This window comes from Entelurus aequoreus, linkage group LG24 (assembly GCF_033978785.1).
Source record: "Entelurus aequoreus isolate RoL-2023_Sb linkage group LG24, RoL_Eaeq_v1.1, whole genome shotgun sequence".
NCBI lineage: Eukaryota > Metazoa > Chordata > Actinopteri > Syngnathiformes > Syngnathidae > Entelurus > Entelurus aequoreus.
In genome coordinates this window covers 36,813,107-36,828,753 of record NC_084754.1, presented here as the reverse complement: position 1 = coordinate 36,828,753, position 15,647 = coordinate 36,813,107, and the positions used below count along the sequence as shown (strand labels likewise).

The window sequence follows — 15,647 nt, the reverse complement described above, 5'->3', positions numbered from 1 at the left end:
GTTACTAATTTGCATGTTAATAATCAACTAATTAATGGTGAATATGTTCCCCATACTAAGATGTTACCCAAATAATATACCATAGTAAGTAAACAAATATTAAATACATGATCAATCTGTCTCAAAAAAAACAACTTTTTTTCAAGATATTCATCATAATTTTTGTTCTGTGTACTTTGTGAACAGTTGTAGTTTGAACAGTCGCTTAAACTGAATCATATTGGTGATTTGTTTTTATTCTTTGTTTAATCCATTCCATAATTTAATTCCACATACTGATATGCTTAAGGTTTTAAGTGTTGTACGAGCATACAAATGTTTTAAATTAGATCTTCCTCTAAGGTTATATTTCTCCTCGTTTGTTGAGAAGAATTGTTGTACATTCTTGGCTAGCAGGTTTTAGTTTGCTTTGTGCATCATTTTAGCTGTTTGCAAATGCACCAAATCGTTGAATTTCAATATTTGTGATTCAATAAATAAAGGGTTTTGTATGATCTCTATATCCATATGCATATGTATTATTCTAACTGATCTTTTTTTTAACACCGTTAGTGAATGAAGTGCACATTTGTAATTGTTTCCCCATATTTCTGCACAATAACTCAGATATGATAACACTAGCGAGCAGTAAAGAATATGAAGTGATTGTTGGTCCAGAACATGTTTTTCCTTGTTCATTATTGACGTGTTTCTTGCTACTTTATGTTGGATATTTTTCACATGAGATGTCCAATTCATTTTATCATTTAGTGTTACATCCAAAAATGTGTTTTCTTTTACCCTTTCAATGTCTACTCCGTCTATTTGTATTTGTGTTTGACTTTCTCTTCTACTGTTACCAAAATAGCATTATTTTAGTTTGACTGAGATTCAAAGATAGTCTGTTTTTGTCAAACCATGTTTTTAATTTGTTCATTTCTTCGGTTATTGCTTGTATTAAAGGGTTAATCAAACACATACTCTCTCTTCACAGGTGGCCATCAAGTCGATTCGGAAGGAGAAGATCAGGGACGAGCAGGACATGGTTCACATCCGCCGAGAAATCGAGATCATGTCGTCGCTCCGCCACCCGCACATCATCTCTATATACGAAGGTGAGGTTGACCGCATGTGAATACAAATGCAGATGCAGGATTGGTGTCTCGGCCGTAGGACTGTCATGTTACGACAGGCAGAGGTCATTAAAAAAAGATCTGGGATGTTATTCATCTCTTCTGCTGCGTCTGTAAAAGTCTGGACGGCCCTAGATTGTGTGTGCGCCTGTGTGCTCTGTTGAACGTATAAGAGGCTTGGCGTTCCGAGGGATTGCCTCTCCCACATCTGAGAGGTTTCATCCCTCGTCTTCGGTCTTGATCTCTCGGCCAGACATCTGCTGACACTTAGGAGACAACAGCAGCTGGGAAGCAGACTCTACTTGTGAAAGTTGCACGTGTGTGCGTGTGTGCGTGTGTGTGTGCGTGTGTGTGTGTGTGTGTGTGTGTGTGTGTGTGTGTGTGTGCGTGTCTCTTGGATTGACCTCTGTCACTGGGCCCCGCACGCTGTCTGACTGCTGTCCACTTGTAATGATGAGAGAGGAAAGATCTTAAGCCTTCCCTGAAGCAGCATCCATCTAGGCTAGGAGGCAAATATCAAAACGACAAGCCAAGCTCGTCCACATATACACAAATATTTCTGAAAGCATGTCTTCTCCACTCCAGGGTTGGAAAAAAGTCTACACACAATGTTGTTTTGCTCGCTCTCTGCATTGGCTGCGAGGTTTTTATTTGCCACATAAGAAGCCTTAAAAATCTCGATGAAATGACAGTAGTATTTATATTAGGGCTGTCAAAAACAACGAGTTAACTCATCTAGTTAATCACAGAAAATACTGCATTAATCGTAGATACATACACAGATTAATCACGGAATTTATGTTGACCGTGAATGCTTTTTAACCTTAAAGGGGAACTGCATTTGTTTTGGATTTTCATTCACGAGCATTTGGAAGGACGACAATTTTTTTTATTTTAGTGCATTCTAAATATTAAATCAACGCAAATAAAAGTCTGCTTACAGCACAGCCTATAGGAGTTCCACTATTTTGCCCATAAAATCCGATAACTATTCAAAAAGCACCAAAAATACTCCATTTAAATCTTGTGACTTGAATATTAACCAAGTATTAGTGATAGTGTTATTATAACTATTTATAGCGACAACGTGATCACTTCCTGTGTGCCAATGTTTACATCATCGAGTGGTCTGCTGTTTCCTCGCTTCCCTGCTCCCTGTAAATTTATTGTGGATCATAAATTATGCCTCTCACCTGAAAAGTAGATGGCTGAGGATATAATCCAGCAAGTTGGGACACTTTGACAGCTATTTAGGACCTGGAACTGGCGAGAACGACACAAAAAGTACTTTTACCCTCGCCCCCCACACCATTTCTGTGCGAGAATTATGAGACATTTTTTATCTAAATGGGAATATATAAACATCCTAGCAGTTGGCATCCCAATGACAGCAGACATTGTACAGTAAGTGATGTTTTATTATGTTTGTTGGCTCTCATAAAGTCTGCAGTGAGTAATAATCAGTAATGAAGAAAAAAAAAAGTAAACGTTGTGATGCGTTTTTAAAATTAATGCGCAAAAGTGATCAAAATAGTAAATATTAAATGTTATTATAAATGTTACCACATAACATATATACTTAGTTACATCATGTATATAAAACCCTAATGGAGGTGTTTGGATGTTTTTTAAGGGCTTTATAGGCAGAATTGAACAAGCAAAGTTTTGATCAAATGTATTTAATATTTAGAATTAGAATGCATTTTTAAAAATCCATCAGTCGTAATAATTTTGAACGATGGGCAAAATTCCCCAAAAAAGTGCAGTTCACCTTTAACTCTAAATGGTTGCCTGAAAGGTGTAGGTTTATATGGTCAGTGATCAGCCTGGCATATTTCACTTTAAAATTTTAAATAGAACTATGAGCAAATAAATAATGTGGATTAAAATGTCAAAATGTCCCTTTGACAATACAATTGCATATCTGTCCAAATGTTGGCCTCTTAAATTATACCTTTTGATTAATCCAAATTTAAATTTGTGATTAATGTGTTGAAAAAAGTGAATCATTTGACACCACTAATGTATATTTATGCATGCATATGAGAAATATATTCTTAAGCATGTTTTAAATTACCAGCCAATGTCTTATTTACGTTAAATAAATATAACTGCACCATGGGGGCGTCATAACTGACATGTGTAGCTGAAAGACATGCTAGTATATAGTACATGTAATACAAATATTCTTAAAGTTTCGTAATCACTCGACAAATGGTCCCCGACTTGTGGACAATTAGTTGCTCTGTCCTACCTGCGTCCCTGCAAAGACATTAGGACAGGCCTGGGCAATTATTTTGACTCGGGGGGGTGGGGGCGCAAATGTGTCTGGGGGCCGGTATATCTGATTTTTCCAATTTTTTCTTCCGCTCGGTATATCTGATTTTTAGGAACACTAATACAAAACCTCACAATAATGTCTGATTAAATGCTAAAAACGTTATGACAGATAGCCTTAAAAAATGGAATGGAATATTAAATTTTTTTACTGAATGAAACACCCAGAATGTACATGAAAATAAAGAATGTGGGTTTTAGCAATATTAACTATGATTGATAAAACACTGAATATTGACAACATATGAACGTTACACCCCTTCTCGATTGACATATTTTACAATCAAGCGAAACGCAACATAAATGCAACAAACAGCGAAATATGAACACGAAAAAACTAAAAAAACGCCTACAATCTGATGTATCACTAAGTTTTAGAACTATGTTGTAAAAATCTCCTTCCACGTCTGTCCCTGATACCCACATTTCAGGCTCTGGAAACACTCTGTGGAAACGCTCCCCACCCACACTGCTTGGTGCCTCATCTGGGCTGCTGTGACTTACATTACCATAGTAACTAATTAGATGACCATAGTAACTAATTAGATGACCATAGTAACTAGTATATCATGCAAAAGCGCAGATTCCAACCATTGAAATACTTTGTATAGTTCAAGACTTACGGTCATTAGAAAACATCACTGCACATCATAATGGCAGCTACACTTTACATCTTAAAGATCTAAAACAATTTGGGAATGTCCGGCAGGCCAGATTGAAAAGCTTAACGGGCCGCATGTGGCCCCCGGGCCTTAATTTGCCCAGGTCTGCATTAGGATTGCTGGCGGCCATGTTTGTCCAGAAATCTTGCTCAAATTTCACGCACCTGTGTCCTTGGGTCCTTTAAAAGGTGTGTACAAAATTCCGAGGTGATTCTAAAGTTACAATGGGTACAGTCGGGGAGAGCGCATTGAGGTATGAGAAATTTCAAGTCAATTTGACTCATTGGCGTCAAACTTTAGGGCTTAATAACAGCGTCAGTATGTGGTGTATTAGTAAGAATAAAAATAGCACAGATGAGCAGCAGATGAGCCTGTTTTGACACATTTTGTGTGCAGTAGAAGAGTTAGTGTACGCAAGCCCTCACGTCCTGTTTTTTCTCAGTAATGTGCACAATAATAACAGTTATATTATACAAAATATATGTAAAAAAACTATTAATTTGGTATATTCTTTGAATGCATTTATCTAATTTTACAGCCAAGCAGAATTTTTGAAAATCTGCATTATTAGAGGGGACCTATTCTGTAAAACCAACTTTTCTTACCTGTTTGCATCTGTTTTTGTGTATTTGGGATCTGGATAAGACCTGAATATTTTAAATCAAACCTTGGAGGCATGGCAGAAATATCTATAAAACAATTTTGCCTTCCTTCACATTTCCTCCAAACGATCCACTTGGAATTTGCCCCATTTGTGCCGTTTTTCTCAAGTGGGACGTCAGCAAATATCTCCATATATGGTAGAAATTAGAGATGTCCGATAATATCGGACTGCCGATATTATCGGCCGATAAATGCTTTAAAATGTAATATCGGAAATTATCGGTTTCAAAAAGTAAAATGTATGACTTTTTAAAACGCCGCTGTGTACACGGACTTAGGGAGAAGTACAGAGCGCCAATAAACCTTAAAGGCACTGCCTTTGCGTGCCGGCCCAGTCACATAATATCTACGGCTTTTCACACACACAAGTGAATGAATGCAAGGCATACTTGGTCAACAGCCATACAGGTTACACTGAGGGTGGCCATATAAACAACTTTAACACTGTTACAAATATGCGCCACACCAAACAAGAATGACAAACACATTTTGGGAGAACATCCGCACCGTAACACAACATAAACACAACAGAACAAATACTCAGAACCCCTTGCAGCACTAACTCTTCCGGGACGCTACAATATAGACCTCCACTACTCCCTAACCCTCCCCCACCCCCACCTCAACCCCGCCCACCTCAACCTCCTCCCTGAGAGAGCATGTCCCAAATTCCAAGCTGCTGTTTTGAGGTATGTTAAAAAAAATAATGCACTTTGTGACTTCAATAATAAATATGGCAGTGCCATTTTGGCATTTTTTTCCACAACTTGAGTTGATTTATTTTGGAAAACCTTGTTACATTGTTTAATGCATCCAGCGGGGCATCACAACAAAATTAGGCATAAAAATGTGTTAATTCCACGACTGTATATATCGGTATCAGTTGATATCGGAATCGGTAATTAAGAGTTGGACAATATCGGAATATCGGATATCGGCAAAAAGCCATTATCGGACATCTCTAGTAGAAATGTACCCAAAGGTCTTTGTGCAAGCCCGACGTAGTGAAAAAGCTCCCTTTTTTAGTCTAGCTTCTTGTTGTGGGGCAGACTGGCTCGTACTTGCAAATGCATCCTCCGCTGGTGCCATGTCTAATACGTATAGTTCTTACTTATATCTGGTGATATCAGTAGACTCCATATGGAAGCGCTAAAATCTACAACATGGCTGACGAGGGGAAGACACAGTCCAAGTGAAGGCACGTAAATAAATGGCGCATTCTGAAGAGACAGTCAGGAACCGGCTGGAAGATGGTCTGTAAAACTAAATCTATGCAACATTTTGACCAAAGCACCGCCATTACATGTTATGTAGACAACAAGGAAGTGTTTTAAATGTAGAGGGGGGAAAAAATCACATCACCCCTTTAAAACATTTGATTTTGACCAAGGAAAAAACACAAAGAAAGGAAAATGAAAACTTATTTATTTTCTAAAAATACATGTGTTTTTGGGCGTGGCCTAAAACTGAACCATCAGCCTTTTTCTGTTTTTTCAACACCTTTAGTTTTTTTCTGTAAAAATAAAACATACAGCACAATTAATGGCAAATGTAAAAGGTTGAGCAATTCCCATTGAATTCTTTCAACATATTGCTTGCAATCCATCATCCCTCACAATGTCGCCTTGGCCCCGACGCAGGCAGTAGAAGTCACCAGCAGGCAGTTTCACTTGATTTGTTGCTGGTGATTATTTTTATGCCCCTGTCAACACATGGCAACGCATTCAGGACGGCTGCCCTGGCACAATGGTACCAGGCGGAGTCCAAAAAAAAACTGGTCTAACGACTGTCCCTTTGTTACGTCTCAAAGTCCTCGGGTTGTTATCAGTGCAGGGAGCATAAAACAAACAGCAGGGTTTGTTTTTGGTAAGGTGCCAGCATGTCAGCCATGTGGAGGGCTAAAGGGCAGCTGACTTCATAATAAACGAGCAAAGTATGTGTTTTCATGGGTTGGACTCCACCAGGAAGCTTGACCGGATACCTCGAAACACGGCAAGGCCTCCGCCCAGCCTGGCTGCAGAGATGTAAAGGAGGCCCCCAGATTTTGCTTATCCAGCAACACCCTTTCCAATAGCTCCTGCACTTGTGTGAAGCAAAGCTGAACCAGATGTGTGTGTGATGAAGACGCAGTAATACCACTCCCTTTCTACAGTCACATTCTGCATCCATCAGCATGTTGGGAGGGACTTTAGAAGAGGATTTTGTTATACACCCTACCCTTTTTAAAACAAAACAGTCAGATAGTGTTGTAAATGCACAAATTGCTACAGGAAATTCAAATGTCAGTAACTCTAATTGCAGTTGGGGGTTTTAATAATAACTCTCAATGTAAAAAAAAACAAAACATGTTTTACACAAGGGTTATTCAACTACATCATGAAGAGGGCCGAAGTTTCAAGAGCCCAAGGGCTCAAGGGCCGGACATCAAAATGTAGATGTTTCGTCAGAAAGTGCCGCCGGAGACTGTGTTTACTTAATTGCAAAGTAAACATCAGTTTTCCTACGACACTGCCAATAAATTCATTATTCTGACTTTGCTACTCGTTTCCAACAGATACTTTAGAAGTTTTGTTGAGGATTGATGTTCCTTCTTTTGCATTCTTTTCCTTCCTCAGTTTTATTTCTTTACACTTCTTCCTTTAGGTTTGTAAGACTGGAAATATAAACATAAAAGTATAATGTCCATTGCGTATTTTACATAAATAAAAAAGGTTTAGTGTTAGTATATTCACACAATAAACTACAAATGTTTACACATATAGAAATTACACAACATTGCACGCACTGTATATGACTTATCACAGTTAAACCTGAGGTCAAATTTAGCGCTACATGTTAAACGAGTTTGATCGGCAGAGTTACTCTCAGACTAAAACAACGCGACCACGAATACAAAAGACTTCACGAAGTCAGCAATTTCAATACAAAACCAATGAAATATATTTATGCACAATATCTACTTACAAATGTTACACGCTGGGATTTCTACCATTGTTGGTCCTTGTCTGGATCCATGTGTCCGTCACTTAAAAGGTCCACCAGAAAACAATGACTCGAGCACTTGTTCGGGGCAGAACATTCATATTTTGTTGTCCAGCCGTTGTTGAAAGTCAGATTTTTGCCATTTATTTATTTATTTTCATTGTGGCACATATGCCTTGCTGTTGCCCCCTGTGGGGTGGCGGGAGTACTGCATTCTGATCAACCCTTAAAATTGCAGTAGAGTGGAAAAACCAGTTGCCTCTATATTGAAACTATCATCATATATGTCTGATTTATAACACCAAAAAACTTCCAAACTTTGAGAATAAATAGATATGATCAAAATAGTACCAATCTCACAGAGATTTCCGAGCCATTTGAGAGATAATGAGGAAGCCAGTCATAAGATCGGAGGGTGTGTTCCAACTATCGTGGGATCACACTCCTCAGCCTTCCCGGTAAGGTCTATTCAGGTGTACTGGAGAGGAAGCTACGCCGGATAGTCGAACCTCGGATTCAGGAGGAACAGTGCGGTTTTCGTCCTGGTCGTGGAACTGTGGACCAACTCTATACTCTCGGCAGGGTCCTTGTGGGTGCATGGGAGTTTGACCAACCAGTCTACATGTGCTTTGTGGACTTGGAGAAGGCATTCGACCGTGTCCCTCTGGAATTCCCGTGACCAGATGATGTGGTCCTGATGGCTTCACCTGGCCAGGATCTTCAGCTCTCACTGGATCGGTTCGCAGCCGAGTGTGAAGCGACTGGGATGAGAATCAGCACCTCCAAGTCCGAGTCCATGGTTCTCGCCCGTAAAAGGGTGGAGTTCCATCTACTGGTTGGGCAGGAGACCCTGCCCCAAGTGGAGGAGTTCAAGCACCTCGGAGTCTTGTTCACGAGTGAGGGAAGAGTGGATCGTGAGATCGACAGGCGGATTGGTGCGGCGTCTTCAGTAATGCGGACGCTGTATCGATCCGTTGTGGTGAAGAAGGAGCTGAGCCGGAAGGCAAAGCTCTCAATTTACCGGTCGATCTACGTTCCCATCCTCACCTTTGGTTATGAGCTTTGGGTTATGACCGAAAGGACAAGATCTTGGGTACAAGCGGCCGAAATGAGTTTCCTCCGCCGGGTAGCGGGGCTCTCCTTTAGAGATTGGGTGAGAAGCTCTGCCATCCGGGAGGAGCTCAAATAAAAGCTGCTACTCCTCCACATTGAGAGGAGCCAGATGAGGTGGTTTAGGCATCTGGTCAGGATGCCACCCGAACGCCTCCCTAGAGAGGTGTTTAGGGCACGTCCGACCGGTAAGAGGCCACGGGGAAGACCCAGGACACGTTGGGAAGACTATCTCTCCCGGCTGGCCTGGGAACGCCTCGGGATCCCCCGGGAGGAGCTGGACGAAGTGGCTGGGGAGAGGGAAGTCTGGGCTTCCCTGCTTAGGCTGCTGCCCTCGCGACCCGACCTCAGATAAGCGGAAAAAGATGAATGGATGGATGGGTCATAAGATCGCATGACAACGAGGCTAGGAACCAAAGATCCCTTCCCCATCAACAACCGTGCGAATCAAGCAGACTTTGTGAGAGCCAACAACGATTACTTTTGGAAAATGTATGATCCTAGACCTTATATTTTTGAGCCCGAACACAAAGAGGATGGGCAATTAGTTTTAGAAGCCGAGTGACGGATGCAGTTTTATTGTGACACCATAGCACCCGCAGCATTGCTAGGTGCTAAACATACAAACTAACAATAACAAACCAGAATAAAACAAACACTGTAATATTTACACTCTCGCTGGGATAATTCCGTTACGATGAAGATTCAATCACAATCTTCACGAAGGGTTAAAAAAAGTTACTGCAGGGAGCGTCTTGTGGGGTCTATTTTGCCAACTCGGGGGATGTCAAAGTGGACCAGCCTGTCAGACCATGACCACATTTGTCTACTCGCAGGTGAGAGATGCATGATTTATGATCTGGAATTTACTTTTAGCAAGTTTGAGACCAAGCAGAAGCAGCCGTCAGCTCAGTGTATCAACAATAGCAGCGTAAGCTAGCATTAGCTCACTGCTATCAATGCGCTGCTAAAATAGTCCGTCTGCGTTAGCGCTTGTAATAACAATATCACTCATATTTGGTTCATTTTCAGGTCACGACATGTAAATGTTATATTGTTGGCAGTTTCTGGATGTTTTTAGAGAGTATAATGAGAGGACCCTCCATCTGTAGACCCAGTTGTTGACTATTTAGGATTTCGAATGCATAAAAAAAGCCAATCATATGTGTTCTTGTCTTTCATAAGGATTGTGAATGATAAACAGCACATCTCTTTCCAATTTTTGCGTATGTCCAGTATGACAGATCTGATAACATGGTCAGAGTGCAGAAGTGTTACTACTGTGATGTCAATCTCCGAAAATAGCCAAAGGTATTCGGAGCGCAATATTCAAAATGACTGACTGAAATTTTGCAGTTTGCGATGTTTAAACTGTGTTTTCACATACTATGCAGATTGTAAATACAATTGGATATGGTTTAATAGATACAATAAAACACAAATAAGCATATAAAGTCAACTTGTTTTTCCACTCTACTGCTATTTTAAAGGCCTACTGAAACCCACTACTACCGACCACTTATTAAGTGCAATTTTAAATTTCCCGCTAAACTTTCGGTTGAAAACGCCTTTGGATGATGACGTATGCGCGTGACGTAGCCAGTGAAACAGGAGTATCGGTAGCCCATTGAAGCAAATACAAAATAGCTCTGTTTTCATTTCATAATTCCACAGTATTCTGGACATCTGTGTTGGTGAATCTTTTGCAATTTGTTTAATGAACAATGGAGACTGCAAAGAAGAAAGTTGTAGGTGGGATCGGTGTATTAGCGGCTGGCTGTAGCAACACAACAAGGAGGACTTACTTGGATAGCAGACGTGCTAGCCGATGCTAGCCGCCAACCGCATCTGTGATCGGGTGAAGTCCTTCGTCGCGCCGTCGATCGCTGGAACGCAGGTGAGCACGGGTGTTGATGAGCAGATGAGGGCTGGCTGGCGTAGGTGGAGCGCTAATATTTTTATCATAGCTCTGTGAGGTCCGGTTGCTAAGTTGCTAAGTTAGCTTCAGCGTCGTTAGCAACAGCATTGTTAAGCTTTGCCAGGCTGAGAATTATTAACCGTGTAGTTACATGTACATGGTTTAATAGTGTTGTTGATCTTCTGTCTATCCTTCCAGTCAGGGATTTATTTATTTTGTTTCTATCTGCATTTGAGCCAGATGCTATCACGTTAGCTCAGTAGCTAAAGAGCTTCGCCGATGTATTGTCGTGGAGATAAAAGTCACTGTGAATGTCCATTTTGCGTTCTCGGCTCTCATTTTCAAGAGGATATAGTATCCGAGGTGGTTTAAAATACAATATCCACAATAGAAAAAGGAGAGAGTGTGGAATCCAATGAGCCAGCTTGTACCTAAGTTACGGTCAGAGCGAAAAAAGATGTCTTGCACTGCATTCTAGTCATTCACTCTAATGTTCCTCATCCACAAATCTTTCATCCTCGCTCAAATTAATGGGGTAATCGTCGCTTTCTCGGTTCAAAACGCTCTAGCTGCGTTGAAAACAATAGGAAAATATGAGGAGGCGAACAACTGACTACGTCACGCTACTTCCGGTAGGGGCAAGGCTTTTTTTTTATCAGAGACCAAAAGTTGCGAACTTTATCGTCGTTGTTCTATACTAAATCCTTTCAGCAAAAATATGGCAATATCGCGAAATGATCAAGTATGACACACAGAATGGATCTGCTATCCCCGTTTAAATAAAAAAAAATCATTTTAGTAGGCCTTTAATGGTTTCATCAAGCCTATTTGGGCGATGTTCGGCGGGTCAAATGAAGAGCTTTGGCGGACCGGATGTGCCAGTTGAACAGACCTGTTTTTCACAATAACATTTAAAGTTCCCATATTATAGTGTTTTCAACAATTTTGAACAAGTCCATTAATATAATAATACATAAATAAATGAATAAGTTCCAGTCACCCTCAATGGCAACACGCCATTGTTTTTGTCTGTAGCTTTATACTAAAGATCTGTGTTTGCATTCCTGTCTCAGACGGAGTGCGTGTCTCCAAAAAGCGTTATAGGATAGTTGGCGAAACCCCATGATTTACTTTGGCCCGAGTTAAATGACAGTTTAGTGGGGTAGCAGTGTGATCCGGTCAACCCGACAATCCTGAGTTATGTAAGCCAGGTAATTACCCCACCGCTCCGGGGTCAAAGGTACATGGAAGTGCAATCTGAGAATTTGCTCTTTAAGAAAAAAACAAAAACCCTGCCGCAGGTCACCATGAATGTCAGGCCGGGTCACATGGCTCCGTCCACCAATCGGACGTCCCGGTCTCCCTTAACATCCAGTCTGTGATGTCCAGACAGTCACAATCAGGCAGCATTAGCATCACTCAGCAACTGTGTGTTTTTGTAGAGGATTAAATCTTTGAAAGGACCCCAGGAAAGACAGAGAGAGGGGGGAGCGAGAAAAGTCGTGAAGGTGTTCACTCAAGGGTGCAGAAAGCAGAGGCCCTCACCCCCAGTGACCCAGCTGTGTGGGAAAAGCAAGGCCCAGAACGTTCAACTGTTATCTTCTTGCTCCCTAGCTCTTAGAGTGATTTATGTTGCTTGAAACGATTTGTTTCACTGCAAACATTTTGACCTCCATTTACTTTATACAGTGTTTCTCAATTATTATCTGTTATGCCCCCCCAGGAAGAAGAAAACATTGTGATTTGTCTATATACTTGTTCTAAGTACACTTCTGCATAACATTGTATCCTCATGAACATTAAACCAAAATAAAAAAGGAGGAAGAAAACATTTTGTGCCCTATAACAGTATGATTTGTGTATAAAAGTGTTGTAAGTACACCTCTGCATAACATAGTATCCTCATTAACATTAAAGCAAAATTAAAAATAAAAGAAATATAGATGAACTTACAACAAATAATAACTTTACTAAAATAATTTTTAGTCTGACGATTTAAAGTGCATCAATGTGCTTGAAATTTAAAAAAACAAAGGTTATTTCCTATTTAAACTATAAACCTTTTTTGACCGACTTGAACCATTTAAAACTGAAAAATTAAATTAAATAAACTCAATAAATGATAATACATTGAAATTGATCAGCCATTTTGACTCAGGAGCACAATATGTAAAACACTTCAAAACAGAAATAAAAATAAAAAAAAGTTTTTTTTTAATCAAAATGAGGAAGTCAGGTTTAATGGCTACAATGAGCACGTTTTGTACGGCACAGCTGTTCGAAGCAGGGTTTGAAGCATGATACTGAAAGATACTGATAAAGCATGTTCACACGTACCCACTAACATTTATGTCGAAATAGCTTGTCTCCAAGTTCCATATTTACAGCCTCAAAATCACTTTCATCCCCCTGCCCCGGCTTCCGTCTGCTCCAACGTCTCACTCTTCCTTCGTGCTCGCTTCTATAAGCAGCAGTATATTCAGCTTCAAAAAGATAAGGTTGTGAATCCTCATTTGTCCAAAAATGGTCATCTTTGTTGTCTGTTACCAAGTCTGCCATGATGAAAAAACACACTCGTCTTTGATTCCGGAAGTAGGAACACTCATGTTGTTAGAAGTCAGACGTGCGCTGCCATGGAAACAGAAATCAATGCACGAAAGAACTCAGTCCTGGAAATGAATAAAAGGATCAAAATACGGTAAATATTGAACATATTACATATTGTTATTGAGGTGTCTGTTACTACATTATATATATACTTGCAGTGTTTGTACAAAACACATTACATATTGTTATGAAGGTGTCTGTTACTACATTATATATATATATACTTGCAGTGTGTATATAAAATATATTGCATATATTGTTATGAAGGTGTCTGTTACTACATTATATATATATATACTTGCAGTGTGTATATAAAATATATTACATATATTGTTATGAAGGTGTCTGTTACTACATTATATATATACTTGCAGTGTGTATATAAAATATATTACATACATTGTTATGAAGGTGTCTGTTACTAAATTATATATATATACTTGCAGTGTGTATATAAAATATATTACATATTGTTATGAAGGTGTCTGTTACTACATTATATATATATATATACTTGCAGTGTGTATATAAAATATATTACATATTGTTATGAAGGTGTCTGTGACTACATTATATATGTATACTTGCAGTGTGTATATAAAATATATTACATATTGTTATGAAGGTGTCTGTTACTACATTATATATATACTTGCAGTGTGTATATTGTACATATTACATATTGTTATGAAGGTGTCTGTTACTGCATTATATATACTAGCAGTGTGTATATTGTACTTAATACATATTGTTATGAAGGTGTCTGTTACTACATTATATATATACTTGCAGTGTGTATATTGTACTTATTACATATTGTTATGAAGGTGTCTGTTACTACATTATATATATACTTTCAGTGTGTATAATGTACATATTACATATTGTTATGAAAGTGTCTGTTACTACATTATATACAGTATAGACTTGCAGTGTGTATATAAAACGTTGCTGAGGGCTTTGAAGGCTACAACGGTGACTCTCATTAGCCGCATCTTTCAAGCGTTTTTTTTTGTCATCTGAAAAAGATGTGTGTTGTCTCTCATAATGATTGTGAACGATAGGCAAAATTCCACAAAAAGTGCAGTTCCCCTTTAAGAGGGGCCTAGTTTTTAAGGCCTTTAAAAATATTTCAGTCTGAAGTGAGACGAGCGGTGGTAACAAACTGCTCAGCACAGACTTTCGAAATCTCGTGGGTTTACTTGTCACATTTACATTGACATAAACTATAAAAAAAAACCTGTAAAACTAATAATAAGCATCATAAAGTAGATCATTTACTTCAACAGCCTTGCCAAACAATTTTGGGCCAGTTTGACGATCAATAAAATAGCTTTCTGCATTGTGGTCCGGTGACCCACAGTTTGTGAAACCCTATTTTATAAAATGATCATGAAGTCATCATTGTAATATTTTTGTATGTATCGCAGCTGTCAGGCACAGAATTTGAATGGATCTTGTATGAACCCTTAAGAAAGATGATATCATTGTTCAATTAAAATGGACGGGGGAGGAGAAGGAGGCCGCTCTCTCCGCCTTTGAGCCGCGACTTACAGACGACTCCACCGCATTATTGTTCAATCCTTCTTGTGATCCTATCAGGCGAGCAGCCTCGGCGTGCTCGCTGCGGAATGTGGGAGTGAGTTGAGAAATGTGGTGACATGATGCCGACGTGTGACCCGTCGAGGGCATCTCTTGACACCACGGTGGACCGCCGCCTCTTGGAGAACGCCCTCCGGTCCCCCCGGAGGGTCTCTTGTTTTTGCTGGCCAGCGGTCGCCCCGGAGGAGCGGGCCTGATTGGGTTAACGGTCCCTCCCTGCTTTGTTGCAGAGGAGCCAGCAGGTGGGGTTCTTGTTTGGCGGCGTGCATCTGAAGGGGTGTTAGTCCACAATGTCCATTCTCGTCCTCCCATCTTATCTGGTCATGATATTTATTAGGGTGTAACGCTATGCCATAGTCACAGTACGGTATGTATCTTCGCTACAGTAAGGGAACAGACTTAGACTTAGACTTAGACTTCCTTTTTATTGTCATTCAAATTTGAACTTTACAGTACAGATAAGAACGAAATTGCGCTGCATTAGCTCATGGTAGTGCAGGATAAAAAAGCAATAAGGTGCAGATATACAGTAAGTAAATAGATTTCTGTACAGATAAATATATTGCAATTTTGCATATGCATCCACGTTTATGGATGTATGTTATATTGTCTTTATATTCCGGCGAGTTAATCCATTTTTGGGGGGAATTGAGG

The 15,647-nt window shown here is 39.8% G+C and overlaps 1 protein-coding gene across 1 annotated transcript in view; it reads left to right on the top strand.

Annotated features, from left to right (window-relative positions):
* Positions 1-15,647, top strand: part of nuak1b (NUAK family, SNF1-like kinase, 1b) — a 78,509-nt gene that overhangs the window by 29,945 nt on the left and 32,917 nt on the right. The window contains exon 3 of the mRNA XM_062035890.1: positions 974-1,094. Within this exon, the coding sequence (XP_061891874.1) occupies positions 974-1,094 (121 nt within the window). The remainder of the gene's footprint in view (positions 1-973; positions 1,095-15,647) is intronic.